Source organism: Miniopterus schreibersii (assembly GCF_964146895.1).
Source record: "Miniopterus schreibersii genome assembly, chromosome: X".
NCBI classification, from domain to species: domain Eukaryota; kingdom Metazoa; phylum Chordata; class Mammalia; order Chiroptera; family Miniopteridae; genus Miniopterus; species Miniopterus schreibersii.
In genome coordinates, this window is record NC_138104.1 from 105532457 (window position 1) to 105545968 (window position 13512).

At 51.2% G+C, this 13512-nt stretch overlaps 1 protein-coding gene across 1 annotated transcript in view; it reads left to right on the forward strand.

Annotated features, from left to right (window-relative positions):
• Window positions 1-11457: 11457 nt before the first annotated feature.
• Window positions 11458-13512, forward strand: part of LOC308551794 (cAMP-dependent protein kinase catalytic subunit PRKX) — a 45529-nt gene continuing 43474 nt past the window's right edge. Inside the window, exon 1 of the mRNA XM_081126448.1 lies at window positions 11458-12030. Coding sequence (XP_080982574.1) covers window positions 11865-12030 — 166 coding nt within the window. The 5' untranslated portion in view covers window positions 11458-11864. The remainder of the gene's footprint in view (window positions 12031-13512) is intronic.

A 13512-nucleotide genomic window follows, 5' to 3' on the forward strand; every position in this document is an offset into this window, starting at 1 on the left:
GAATAATTTATGTGCATCGGTGCATGTCCCAGGGACACACGCAACAGAGTGGGGAAGGCCGGGGGTGGCGGGGTCAATGGGGGGAAGAGGGGGGACGTCTGCAATACTTTCAACAGCAAAGATACACTTGAAAGAAATAAATCAGCAAATTGTCCGTATTTCACAGATTAACTGAAAAATAATCATTGGCCTGCGTCAGGCCGAAGCCACCTGCTGGGCTTGAGGAGATTCCACCAGCTCCCAGTCGAAATAAGATAAAATTCAGAAGAGAAGTGGGAAAAGGCATCAGGATTCGTTGTGTTTTTTTTAATTTACGATTTTAAATTTATTTTCTGTTTACTAAACCAAGCAGCTGCCTTTGAGGTTAAAAAACAGCAACGCGATAGGTATTTTCATGTTTCAGGCTGAAGAAAGTATCCGTGAATGGTATTATTCAATGAAGACGGGTGTGGTTGCCAGGATTCTAAGACAGCCCCATGTGTGTTGGGGGGGTGTTCTTTGGTGGCCCCCATATTCCTGACCACGTAGAACCTCAAACTAGACCTTATCTGGAGACAGGGTGTCTGCAGATGGGATGAAGTGAAGGCCCTGAAATGCGGTCGCCCTGGGTCAGGGGAGCCCGACGTCCAAGGACAGGGTCCTTATAAAAGAAAGAAGGGGAGACACAGACACAGAGGAGAAGCCTTGGGGAGATCGAGGCGGAGACGGGAGGGAGGCGGCCACCAGCCCGGGGACGCCTGGAGCCCCAGGAGCTGGGAGAGGCAGGAAGGACCCTCCCCAGGGTGTCCCCAGGCTCTCCAGTGCTTTTCCCTTCATATCCGTCCAACCCCAGGTTGCTGCTCTCAGAGAAGGCCCCCCACCTCCCAGGTTCTCAGGCAGCAAACCTTGGGAGTGTCTGTGAGGAACCCCCCCCCTTTCCATTTCTTTCCATCTCTCGGAGTCCTCTCTGGGCTCAGAATCTCCTGCACGATCCCTCCACACCGCCCGCTGCAGAGACTCCAGGTCAGCCTCGCAGCGGCGAACCTGAGAACCGGCCTTTGGAACTAGGCCCCGGGTGATGTCACAGCCCCTGGGTGATGTCGTGGCCCCCGGGGTCATGTCAGCGAGTGGTCCAGGGACTGAGTTTGAGAACCAGGTCAAGGTTCCATTTCCAATCTGGGCCCATGCCCGGGTTGTGGGCTTGATCCCCAGTATGGGGCATGCAGGAGGCAGCCGATCCACGACTCTCTCCCCATTGATGTTTCTCTCTCGCTCTCCCTCCCTTCCTCTCTCTCAAATCAGTAAATCAAATTATTCAAAACAATAAAATAGCCCGGCCGGGCATGGTTCAGCTGTTGAGCGTCGACCTAGGATCCAGGCGATCAGGGTTCGATTCCTGGTCAGGGCACATGCCCGGGTTGCGGGCTCGATCAATGACTCTCTCATCATTGATGTTTCTCTCTCTCTCTCTCCCTCTCCTTTCCTCTCTCTGAAGTCAATAAAGATATATTTAAAAAATAAATAAATAAAATAAAATAATAATAAAATAAAATAATAAAATAAAATAAAATATAAAATAATAAAATAAAAAATAAAATAATAAAATAAAATAAAATAAAATAAAATAAATAAAATAAAATAAAATAAAATAAAAACAAGTCAACAAACGACCAGTGCTGGAATTGGAGAAAGGGGGACCCTGGTGCACTGCTGGTGGGAGTGCAGACAGGTGCAGCCACCGTGGACACGGTACGAAGGTTCCTCAAATGGGCTCTTTTAAGGCGAAAACTCACCAGTAAAGGGTTCGAGGTCATCAGCTCTGTGGATCACTTAGGATAGGACCTTGCGTGATTTCTTTAATCTGATTTATCTGTCCCCTGGCGGCATCCTGCCCGGGGTCTTCGTTACTGAGCTGGGGATGTCTTCCGGTCTCCAAACAGACCACAGCTCTGTGACCCGTCTTAGGGTGAAATGTCAGCAATATTATCTATCTCTGGAGCAGAAAAGCAGATCTATGCATTTTGGGCTTAGTAAGCTCCGACCTTCCCTTATCTCAACCGGTATATTACCTGAAACCCGTTTTACAGGTAGGTTTCCGGGTTTCCGGACATGGGTGCATTCTTTCTTAATCTTTAACTAGAAATCAGGACAGCCAGCTGGGGCGGGGGGGGGGGGGGTAAGCGCAGAAGGTCATTGTCCTCTCAACTTTTATGTCTTTCCAATTGCGCTAATAATCAATGATCAATAACAGGAGAAAATATGCAAAGTCTAATTTATTCATAGATTTTCATTAATATTTATGAAATAAAGATATGTTTAAAAAAAAAAAAGTGTTGGGTCGTTGAATTTTCTACGCCCATCTCACCTGCCTAATGCCGGGTTGTTGACTCTAAAACCAAGATGACAAGTGGATTATATTTTAAGACTTTAAAGCTTAGGAAAGGCATTTGCACGGACTTGGAAAGGCCTATGTTTACCAGGTGGCTGGAAACTGCTTGGCCGTTTCCCTGCCTGCCTCAGTTTCCCTCTCCCACCTGTCCTGGCTCACTGTCTGTCTCATCACGGCCCCATCAACCCACCACCTCCTGGAAACCCCTTCAGGGCGAAACACCCCACCCCTGACCCCAAACCGACTGCAGAGACGGCTTCGTTTACTGAGCACCCCTCTGCCGGTTCGAGTCGCCCCCGGGGGAGCTCATTAAACGCGGCAGCCTGGGCCCCACCGCGCGTCTGTGGGATCCCAACCTCCCCAGGTGTGGCTATTTTTTAACAACCTCCCAGGTGCCGGCTGGAAGCGCTGAAGACGTGGAAACACTGAGCTGCTGAAACCCTCCGGGGTGAGCTCACTCTCCCGCGTTCGCTCGCTCAACAGAGGCCTCCCCGCCTTCCCCCGGGCCCCACCCCGGAGATAATCTGATCTTTTGTTCCCAGCACAGCATAAAAAAAAAAAAGCAGAGCCCAGAGCCGCCGCTTACCAGGCCCCTCACGTTCCTTAGAGGCAGGACACCAACGTAAGCTGGGGATGCGTCCTCCAAAGTCACCCCGAAGGCGGGAAGCGTGAGAATTAAACGTTACACCTCCCCGGCCGGTCAACGACTCTCTCATGGTCGATGTTTCTGCCTCTCTCTTTCCCTGTCTCTTCCTCTCTTTCTAAAATCAATAAAAACAGATTTAAAAGAAAAAAAAATCCCCCAGGAACACCCCGTCTCCAAGACCAGGGGAATTCGTCTTATACCCAAGAAAGGCCAGGGCCCCGAGATGTCAGTCGCCCGTCAGCAGCAAGAGGTAGTTGACCCGCATCCGGTGTCAACCTGTCCCTGTTCCAGTTCTGCAAGGAGCACACCCCCCCCTGTCCGGAGACACCCTAAAAAACAAAAGGCTCTGTTTCTATCCAGACCCGTAGGATCCGGCCTCTCGGGCCGTCGGTAAGATAAACCCAAGAGAAATGAAAACGTGAACCAGCAGCACCGGGCCGTGTCCCTTGCACCCACTGGGGGGGGGGGGGCGGGAAAGGGTGTCCCAGAAAGGAACCCGCTCGGGGTGTCCTGGTCCTGCTTTCCTAGCTGGGTGGGTCGCGGTGGGGAGTCACGCCCCAGGCAGGTAACTTCTTCAGTGAAAGGTTATTTATGGGCCTTTCAGCCGACCCTTCTCCTATCCATTGTCCTCGTGCATCAGAGGTGGACACCCCTTTGAGATAAATGCCAGAATAGGCCTTGAAGACGCTCAAGCGGGCACACGGTCACCCGGGCTGGGTAGTTCCGTCGGTTAGAGCATCATCTTAATACACCAAGGCTGCACCAAGGTTGTGGGTTCGAGTCCCGTTCAGGGGACATAGGAGAAGCCTCCAGTGTAGGTATCAATACATCGGACAATTGATGTTTCTCTCTGTCTCTCCCTCTCTGTCTAAAATCAACGATTGGCTGGGCATTTCCGTCGGTTAGAGCATCATCTTGATACACCAAGGGGCCCGGCTGGGTGTGGGTCAGCGGTTGAGCCTCGACCTGTGATCGAGGCGATCGGGGTTCGATTCCCGGTCAGGGCACAGGCCCGGGTTGCGGGCTCGATCAATGACTCTCATCATGGATCTTTCTATCTCTCTCTCTCCCTCTCCTTTCCTCTCTCTGAAATCAATAAAGATATATTTAAAAAAAAAAATACACCAAGGCTGCACCAAGGTTGTGGGTTCGAGTCCCGCTCAAGGGATATAGGAGAAGCATCCAGTGTAGGTATCAATAAATTGAACAATTGATCTTTCTCTCTGTCTCTCACTCTCTGTCTAAAATCAACGATTGGCTGGGTAGTTCCGTCGGTTAGAGCATCATCTTGATACACCAAGGCTGCACCAAGGTTGTGGGTTCGAGTCCCGCTCAGGGCATAGGAGAAGCATCCAGTGCAGGTATCAATAAATTGGACAATTAATGTTTCTCTCTGTCTCCCCCCCTTCTCTCTAAAAATCAATGATTATTATCTTTTTTTATCTTTATTGTTGAAGGTATTACAGCTGCGTCCCCTCATTTGCCTTGCACAGGGCCCCCCTCCACCCCACTCCCGCCCCACCCCAGGTCCTCCCCATGCTTTTGTCCATGTGCCTGGGTTATGCACATAAGCACGTCTGTTCTATCCCTGGCCTGAGGTCCAGGACCACATTGAGATCCCCAAACGCCTCTTACACGGAGCACATGGAAACACCAGCCTTTTCGTTCTTAAGCATGTACCATGGAGATTTCTGCTGAATTTGTGTGCAGTCAAGATATCCAACGTCTATCTTGGGAAATACTTTTGGGTTTGCGACTATATTGGTTTTTGTTTTTTCGTAGTGAGTGTATTTCTCTATGGAAAAAATTAAAAATTAAATTAAATTAAATTAAAATAAAATAATAGAATAAAAGAAAAGAAAAGAATAAAATAAAAGAAAATAATAAAAGAAAAGAATAAAATAAAATAATAAAAGAAAAGAATAAAATAAAATAAAAAATAAAATAAAATAAAATAAAATAAAATATGATACTTAAGAAATGATTGGGCCCTCGCCGATGTGGCTCAGTGGTTAGGGCGTCGGCCCTGGAACTGAAAGCCTCGGGTTCGACTCCCCATCAAGGGCGTGCACCTCCGGTGGTTGCCGGCTCCCACCCCGGGCCCTGACCACGGATCCAACCCACAGCCTTGGTAGACTGGGGAAGACGCTCCCACCCAACCGAGCTACCCGGCCAGGGCTGCACGATTTTTTTTTTAACACATTTTCCCGATAAAAGATGTGTTTTCTCTTACAGTGTTTGTGTGTCTGTTTTTTTTTTTTAATGCATAAAAACAAAGAATTTCCCCAGAACCCCTAAACCGCAAAGCAGGCACGGTGTCCACAGGAGATTTTGTGAAACAGTCCGATGGTGTTTTGGGGACGCCGGAGGCAGGAAGCGTGAGGGGTGCGGCTGGGCGTTGGGGAGGCTATGAAACCGGCATCATTCGACGCTCTTGCCTCCTTCAGTAGCCGGCGACGAGGGACCGAAAGCACTTCAGACTCAAAATGCGTCTTTTGCGGCCAGGAGCAAAAAAGCGTCTGGAGCAAAAAAGCATCTGATGGCATTTTTCGGAAAGGGGCTGACCACCTCTAACCGGCACGTCCTGGCCTGGACACGCCTGCATTAAGCGCTGAAGCTCCCTAATTCCTTCCCGTCGAATCAGACATGGACCTTACGTGGTCCCTGGTGGCTCAGTCGCCTGGGGCCGTCCTCACAAACCACCCCATACTGGGGGGCAGCTTAAAAAACAATAAATATATTTTTTTAATACTCACCGAAGGATATTTTTTCCCCGTTGCTTTTCAGACAGAGTGGAAGGGAGAGAGAGCGAGAGAGACACACGGGTGGGTTGCCTCCTGCACACGCCCTGACCGGGGCTGGGGGGGGGGATGCAGCCTGCAACGCAGATATATGACCTTGGCAGGAATCGAATCCGGGACCCTGCAGGCCATGGGTCCGGTGGTCCAACCGCTGAGCACAACCAGCCAGGTTGGGCCCAGTCTCCAACTCATCCCGGTCCAGCTTTCAATTTGGCGACGTCTAGGTTTTCACCCGCAGACGGGACCTGAGCCGTGGAAACAGGAGGCCGGCCTCGGCGCAGAGAAGTCCACCCTCGGCACGTGAAGCTAGGAAGACAGGAGGCGGAAGGGGGAATCCGGGCCCTTTCCGAGATAACTGCTCAGCTCTTGCATAGATTAGAATTTTTATTTTTATTTTTTTTTTATTTTCACAGGCTGGGGGGTTTGCAGGCCGTGAAAGCACAGCACTGAGCACCACGCCACAGGGAAAAAGATTTCCTCTCACCCCGCAGAGCTATTCTGGATACGTAGGCTCCGCCTGCAAACACTTTGAATAATTATATATTCCAACGGGTTGTTTCAAAACACAAGCGTCGATACGTGTAATTACGTATTCACGTGGGCTCATATGTATTTAGGTGGCATGTATGGAGAGGTTTTTCTTTCTGCACTGTATCTGTGTATGTCTACATTGTACTATATCGTAATATTTACTATAACGTGCATTTTTGTATATATACGCATGGATAGATACATCCATAAAAAAGCGTATATTTTTCTCTATGTGATATAAGCAGAAATACATCTTTTCTTTACGGGTTCTTGGAAAAGCCTCCATGTTCCAGAATTACATATATACATTTTTTATGTGTAAATTAAAATATAAATGATATATTTTATACATAAGTAATATAATGTAAATGATATATTTTGCATGTGAATTATACAATATAAGTGATATCTTTTATATGTAAATTTATGTAACACAAATGATATATTTTATACGTAATTTATATAATATAAATATATTTTATACATAAGTAATACAATATAAATGATTATTTTATATGTAAATTATACAATATAAATGATCTACTTTATATGTAAATTATACAATATAAATGATCTATTTTATATGTAAATTATACAATATAAATGATCTATTTTATACATGAATATTATGCAATATAAAGAATATATTTTGTATATAAATTATATGTAATATAAATTATATAGTCTGTATAAATTATAACTTACACTCTATAAAGTACGTATAATACGTCCTGTATACTATAAATATAGTTATTATCATAACTTATATCTTAAAAGCCCCTATTGCCATTTACTACCCCGTGGTTTTATTTTTTACACGTGCGTTTTGACACATGAAGAATTACTTCGGCCAAAGGCGTAAAAAACGAATACGCTGCTTTAAAAAAAAAAAATCAAGCGAATCACGGAGCCGCTGCCTGGATGACATTTGTGGGGTGAGCCGTGCCCTCCCCACCGAGTTCACGGGGCGAGTGAATCCCGGACTCCAGGCTATCAACCCATTTCTGCGTTTCCACCCCAAAGCCAAACTATGTTTTTTTGTTTGTTTTTATTGATTTGAGAGAGAGAGAGAGTCATCGATCGGCTGCCTCCTGCACATACACACCCCTTACTGGGGATCGAACCGGCAACCCGGGCATGTGCCCAGCCCGGGGATGGAACCAGCGCGTGGATGGCCCTCCACCCACTGAGCCACGCCAGCCGGGGGGCCCAACTACGCTTCAAATCCCGCCTTTATCTTGAGAAAAGCCAGTTCTGGCCTCCTCGGGAGGCCTGCGTCTCAGAACTTCCGAATCCTGCCTCTCCCGCTGGTTCTCCCACTGATCCTAACCTCACGCCGACCCCCGTGAATCACGGGTGGAGGGAGAACCCCAGTAGCAAATGTCCCTCGGCAAGGTCAGGGCCCCTGTTCCCAGCTCCCCGTGTCCTTCAGCCCTTTCCGAGGGCCCCTCCTTGCTGGCCTCGCACAGATAAAAGTTCTGATGATTCACTGCAGCCGCCGGCTTGCCGATAAGACTCAGTGTTTTCTTACTTCTGTCCCGGGGAAGGAAGATAACTCCAGGACCTCAGATAACTCGACGCCCATCCATCATCTTCGGAAATCCGGATTCCGAATCTCTGAACTGGCATCTCGGGCGAAAGCATTTATCTTTCTTCTAAATTCTGCTCCCCCGTTGCAAGCAAACCTGCTCCTACGACGTCGGGGAAGAAAAATGACCATAAGGAGTCTCATAAATGCGCCCTGGCCGGCGTGGCTCGGCGGTTAGGGCCTCAACGCGGGCAAGGAAGGGTCTCGGGTTCGATTCCCGGTCAAGGGCAGGTGCCTGGGTTACAGGCTCGATCCCTGGCCTTGGTCGAAGCGCATGCGGGAGGCAACCCCTCGATGCGTCTCCGTCACATCGATGTTTCTCTCTCTCTCTGTCTCCCCTTCCCTCCTGCCCTTCCGCTTTCTCTAAAAATCAATGGAAAAAATATCCTCGGGTGAAAATAAATTAATTAAATTAAAATTTTAAAAGTCGCATCAACTAGGCACCACCTTTTTTCACATGGTCCCACCGTGTTTTTCAGGGGGGCAGGGGGGGATCATCTATTCCTATAATGAAGGTCAGAATGTGTTGTAAAATCTGCATCCCCGGAGCTGCCTCTATTGCTTAAAATTTGGCCACGGGCGATGCTGTTTTTAGCATTTACGAAGAGTTCGGAGACACCCTCACACATCAGCATAAACGCATATATTTCCCTAATTTTGGAGGTTGAAGACAGGCCTGTTATTTCTCAGTAAGAAAATCTGCCTTGAATCCCGGGTATACGGATCGGCCTGGGGCACCCTACCAGAACGTCGGAGACGGGGCGACTTCAACAACAGGAATTTATTGTCTCCCGGTCCCGGAGGCCTCCGTAGAGTCCTGGGAAGACGTCTTCCAAAGCACAGGAGAGCGCAATACGTATCGGGTGTCCCCCCAAAATGTAGACACACCCTTTGAATAATTCTAAATGTATTGAAATACATTTCGTTTTCAACATGGAGCCATCAGCTGTTAAAGTGTGTGTACATTTTGGGGGGACACCGTGTCTATACATATATTTCTACACTTCTGAACACACACATATATATATATACACACAGAAATATATATAAATAGATACACATCTAGTGTATCCCCCAAGTAGTGTCCAGCTGCCCTCATCAAATGCAACTTTTATTCCACTTGAATTCGGCAACTCGTCCCGCTAAGCTGCATTTAGGGTTCATTCTGGTTGAGGGAGGCGCCCATTCTTGAGGGTCACCGACTTTGGTATCTCCTTGCCCCCCTCCCCAAGACATAAATGCCTAGTAGCCAGCTCAGGAATGGCATTAGGATTTTAAAAAAAATATTTTCTTTCTTGGCTTTCAAGGGCTATTGCTGTGGCCTGAAGCCTTTTTAGTCTCTGCAGATGAAAGGCGCCTTGCACAGGCCAAGTGTTGCGAAACCTGCCCGAGGGGCCTTTATAGGGAGAGGAATGGTTAGGTGGTCAGGCTCCCAGGGGTGGTGGTGGTGGGGGGAGATCAGAGCCCTTCTGCAGCCCAGAATTTCATCCTGAAATGTCCTGTCTGGGCGCAATGAGAAGGGCAAGTCCTGAAGTCACTGGGAAACCCTGGCTTGGGAGCCCTGACCCTCACCAGGCCACCAGCGCCACAAGTCACAAGGGTCCAGTCCACGTGGAGAGGGCGCGCGCTCCAAAGGGAGATGCGCGCTCGCCCCGCATGGATACGCGCACTCGCCCCGCATGGACAGGCCTGGCGACCCCAAGCCCTTGGGTGCAGCCAGGGCTTGTTGGCCCGAGCGCACGGAGGCCTCTTTGACCCCAAGCCCTTGGGCGCAGCCAGGGCTTGTTGGCCGGAGCGCACGGAGGCCTCTTTGTTCTATCCAAGCGCACGGGGCACCAGCGCGCATTTTTCACATTCCAGCTCAAGATTTCGAAACCGAGTGGAGAGCAAGCGTCACGCCCGTGGAAAATGCCACCCACAAAGTGCCCAATGAAGGGGAGGGGGGTGAGGGTGGGGCGAGGCCGGCAGCCAGGGCCAGAAAAAAACCACACCCAGAGACGGGCTCGGGTTTCCTGTCGCCCTCTCCCCTGGTGTTTGCAAAAAAAACCACACACCAAAAAAAACAAAACAAAAAACGCTTCCCTTCCGAAGTTCTCACTGATTCGCGGCCTCGCCTTTCCAAGAAACTGGAGAGGACCCAGGGGTAGGAAACTCGCTCCAAGGGCAGAATCGCTGAGACCCCAGCTAACAAGGCATCAGGCTGGGTGCGCGGTTGCTGCGTAAAAGTGCGGTCGGCAGACCGGCAGCCGGGACAGCGCGGGGCCTGGTTAGGACCTTCGCTTCCAGGGCGCGCTAGGCCCCTTCTCCAGGCCCGGGCCTTGTGCGTTTTAACCGCATGCCCCCGAGGAAAGAACGGCCTTTAAAAGCACTGGATACCCAGTTACGCACTAGTGCTGCATCTGAATCCGTAAGTATGTCCTGGGACACACACTAGGAGAAAAAAGAAAATAATAAAATAAAATAAAATAAAATAAAATAAAATAAAATAATAAAAAATAAAATAAAATAATAAAATAAAATAAAAATAAAATAAAATAAAAAATAATAAAATAAAATAAAATATAAAATAAAATAAAAAACAAAATAAAAAATAAAATAAAATATAAAATAAAATATAAAAAAGTAAAATAAAATAAAAATAAAATAAATTAAAAAATATAAAATAAATATAAAATAAAAAATAAAATAAAAATAAAATAAAATAAAAAATAAAATATAAAATAAAATATAAAATAAAATAAAATAAAATATAAAATAAAATATAAAATAAAATAAAATATAAAAAAATAAAGTAAAATAAAATAAAAATAAAATAAATAAAAAAAATATATATATATATATATATATATTGCTGTGTGTCTGAAATTTACATGCGTCTGGGCTCCTACCCTGTTCCTGGTGTGGGGGGTGGAGAGGGGTGCAGGGGCCCATTAAGTCGCACGCACCACCTTTGCTGTCCTGTCTCTAAAAATCTTTTTTTTTTTTTTAATTTTTTAACTGTTTAAAATAGAGTTCTTCTGGAATAGTTATGGATTCAGAGGAAGCTGCGCACAGGCGTCCGGGCAGGTCCCGCGCGCTCTGCGCCTTTGGCACCGCCGCGGGGGCCCGTGCGCCCCGCGCAGCCCACCGAGCGCCGCGTGCGCCTCTAACTCCAAACTCAGTTTCATTTCTTTTTTTTTTTTTTTTTTAACTTTACTTTGCTTGGAACCACGCCCTCCGCGCCCCAGCCGGTCCCGCCTCCAACTTTCTGGGCCGGGGAGCGGCGAGCCCCGTGGCCAGCCTGCGCGTTCCCCGGGGGAGCTCAGCAGGGACCGCGCCTTGGGGAGCCCCGGGAGGCAGAGGGGGGTGTGGGCGCCTCCCCGAAGCCGGCCACCCCGGGGCCGCCCGAGCCGCCGCCACGCCCCGGCCTCGTGGTTCCAGGGCGGGCACTCGGCGAGGGCGGAGCGCGCGCGCTCCAGCCACAGTCCCCGCCCCGCGGGCCGGGTCCGGACGGGCGGGGAGAGCGCGCGGCCCCGCCCCGGCTCCTTCCGCCCGGTTCCCCATTACCCGGCGCTCGGCTCCGGTGCCCGCGGCGGACGCGGCGGCCTCGGGACGCGAGGGAATGAACAGGGCGCCCGGCGCGCGCGGCCCGGACCCCGCCTCGCCCCCGCCCACCCGGGCCGCGCCCCCCGCCGAGGTTGCGCCCCGACCCCCGCCGCCGCCCCGCCCGCCCCCCGAGGCCGCCGGCTACTCCCACCAGCTGCTGCTGCTGCTCCTGCAGTGAACGCCGCCCCGCGCCCCGCCATTGTCCCCGCCGCTCCGCCAGCTGCGCCGGGACGCGGGGGGCGCGCATGGGTGGGAGCCGCTGATGCCGCCGCCGCCGCGCCGCCCTCCGAGGCTGCGTCCCGGGAAGCCCGGCCCCCGTCGCCCTCCGGCCTGGAGCGCGCCCCCATGGAGGCGCCCGGGTTGGCCAAGGCGGCCACGGCGGACCCAGACCCTCCGGAGAGCCCAGGGGAGACCTCCGACGGGGCGCCCGCGCCCTTGCCGGGCTCCGACGCACCCTCGCCCGAGTCGCCCGCCTACCGCCTGCAGGACTTCGACACGCTGGCCACCGTGGGTGAGTGCGCGGCGCGGGGACCCGGCCCAGGGGCGCCCCGTGCCTCCCGGGACGCCGGCGTCAGACAAAGGGCCCGGTGTTTCCTCGCCCCGCCGCCTCCCGGGCACGGATCTGCCCGGCCCCGCCTGCTCCGGCTCCCGGCGCCGGGCTGCCCCTGCGCGCTGCGTCCCAGCGACGCCCCAAGTTGGAGCGAGCCCCCCTCCCCTCCCTGCGGGCTCCCCGCCTCGCGCCCCCAAGGCCGCCTTCTTTAGACCCTCACCCCACGGAACTACCCCCGTGTCTCGGCCCCTAGACGGCGCAGAAGTTCCTGGAGGTCACGGCACCTTGGGGACCTCGCGCGCCTTCCCAGGCAGGGACGCCCCTGGGGACCCAGGCGGCGACTCTCAGGGCACCTGCAGACCTGAGCGTGGCCAGCCTGCCCTCTGCCCAGCGGCAGGAGGCACCCTCGTGGCGCTGAGCCCGAACTGCAGCTTGGGGGACAGGTGTACCGAGGCGCTGTGGGGTGGGGGGCCCTGGAGGGTGAGACGTTTCCTGGACCCGCGCGTGCTTTTTTTTTTTTTTTTTTTGCATCCCGTGCATGCGACACTTGGCCTTATTTTGTCACACTTACTTCCTTTTGTCCCCTACATTTAAAGTTGCACCCCCCGCCCCCCGACGGGACAGCTGGAAATGGAAGATTTCCGTTCCCCGGGCGCGCGGCTCCCCAAACGCGCGCGCGCTCGCTCGTGGGGTCGCCCTGAGCGCGTCCCAACTTCCCGACCGCGCCCAGGCTCTGAATTCGAGCTGCGCGCACCCGCCGGCCGGTGGCTGCTTGGCGACTGTCGCTAAGGGGCTGTGCCAAGGCGTCGTTTGCCGGGAAGATGAGCCCGGTGGGGGACACGCTGAGTGGCCCTGGGGCAGGGTGTGTAGGTGCTTTCTTGTCCGGCAACATGTTTTTTTTTGGAAAGGAGGAGAGACGGGGAAACAGGGGGCTCAAGGTCGTGAGGTCACGGCTTAGGGCTCGGTAATGACAAAAGGGACCCACCCGTGGAGAGGGAGACTTCTGTTGTCCTTCAGCGGGCTTCTCGCCCGTGTGTATTGGGTGTGAGGGAGGGGTCGCCAGGAATCCTGATTTGGGAAGGAAGGTGTGGGAGGAATCCTCCCTCTCCTGTTGGATCGCCCTCTCCATCCCTGTCTTCAAATGTATCTATTGACCTGTTTGTATCTATGTATCTGTCTGTCCCACCACCCATCCACCCATCCATTCTTCATCCATTTAACTGTATCTATTTCTGTCCATCCATCCATCCATCTATCCATTTTTCATCCATCCAACTATATCTATTACCCATCCTCCATCCATCCATCCATCCATCCATCCATCCATCCATCCATCCATCCATCCAACTATATCTATTACCCATCCACCACCCATCCATCCATCCGTCCATCCATCTAAATATATGTATTATTTGTCCATCTAGCCATCCATTATCCATCCAT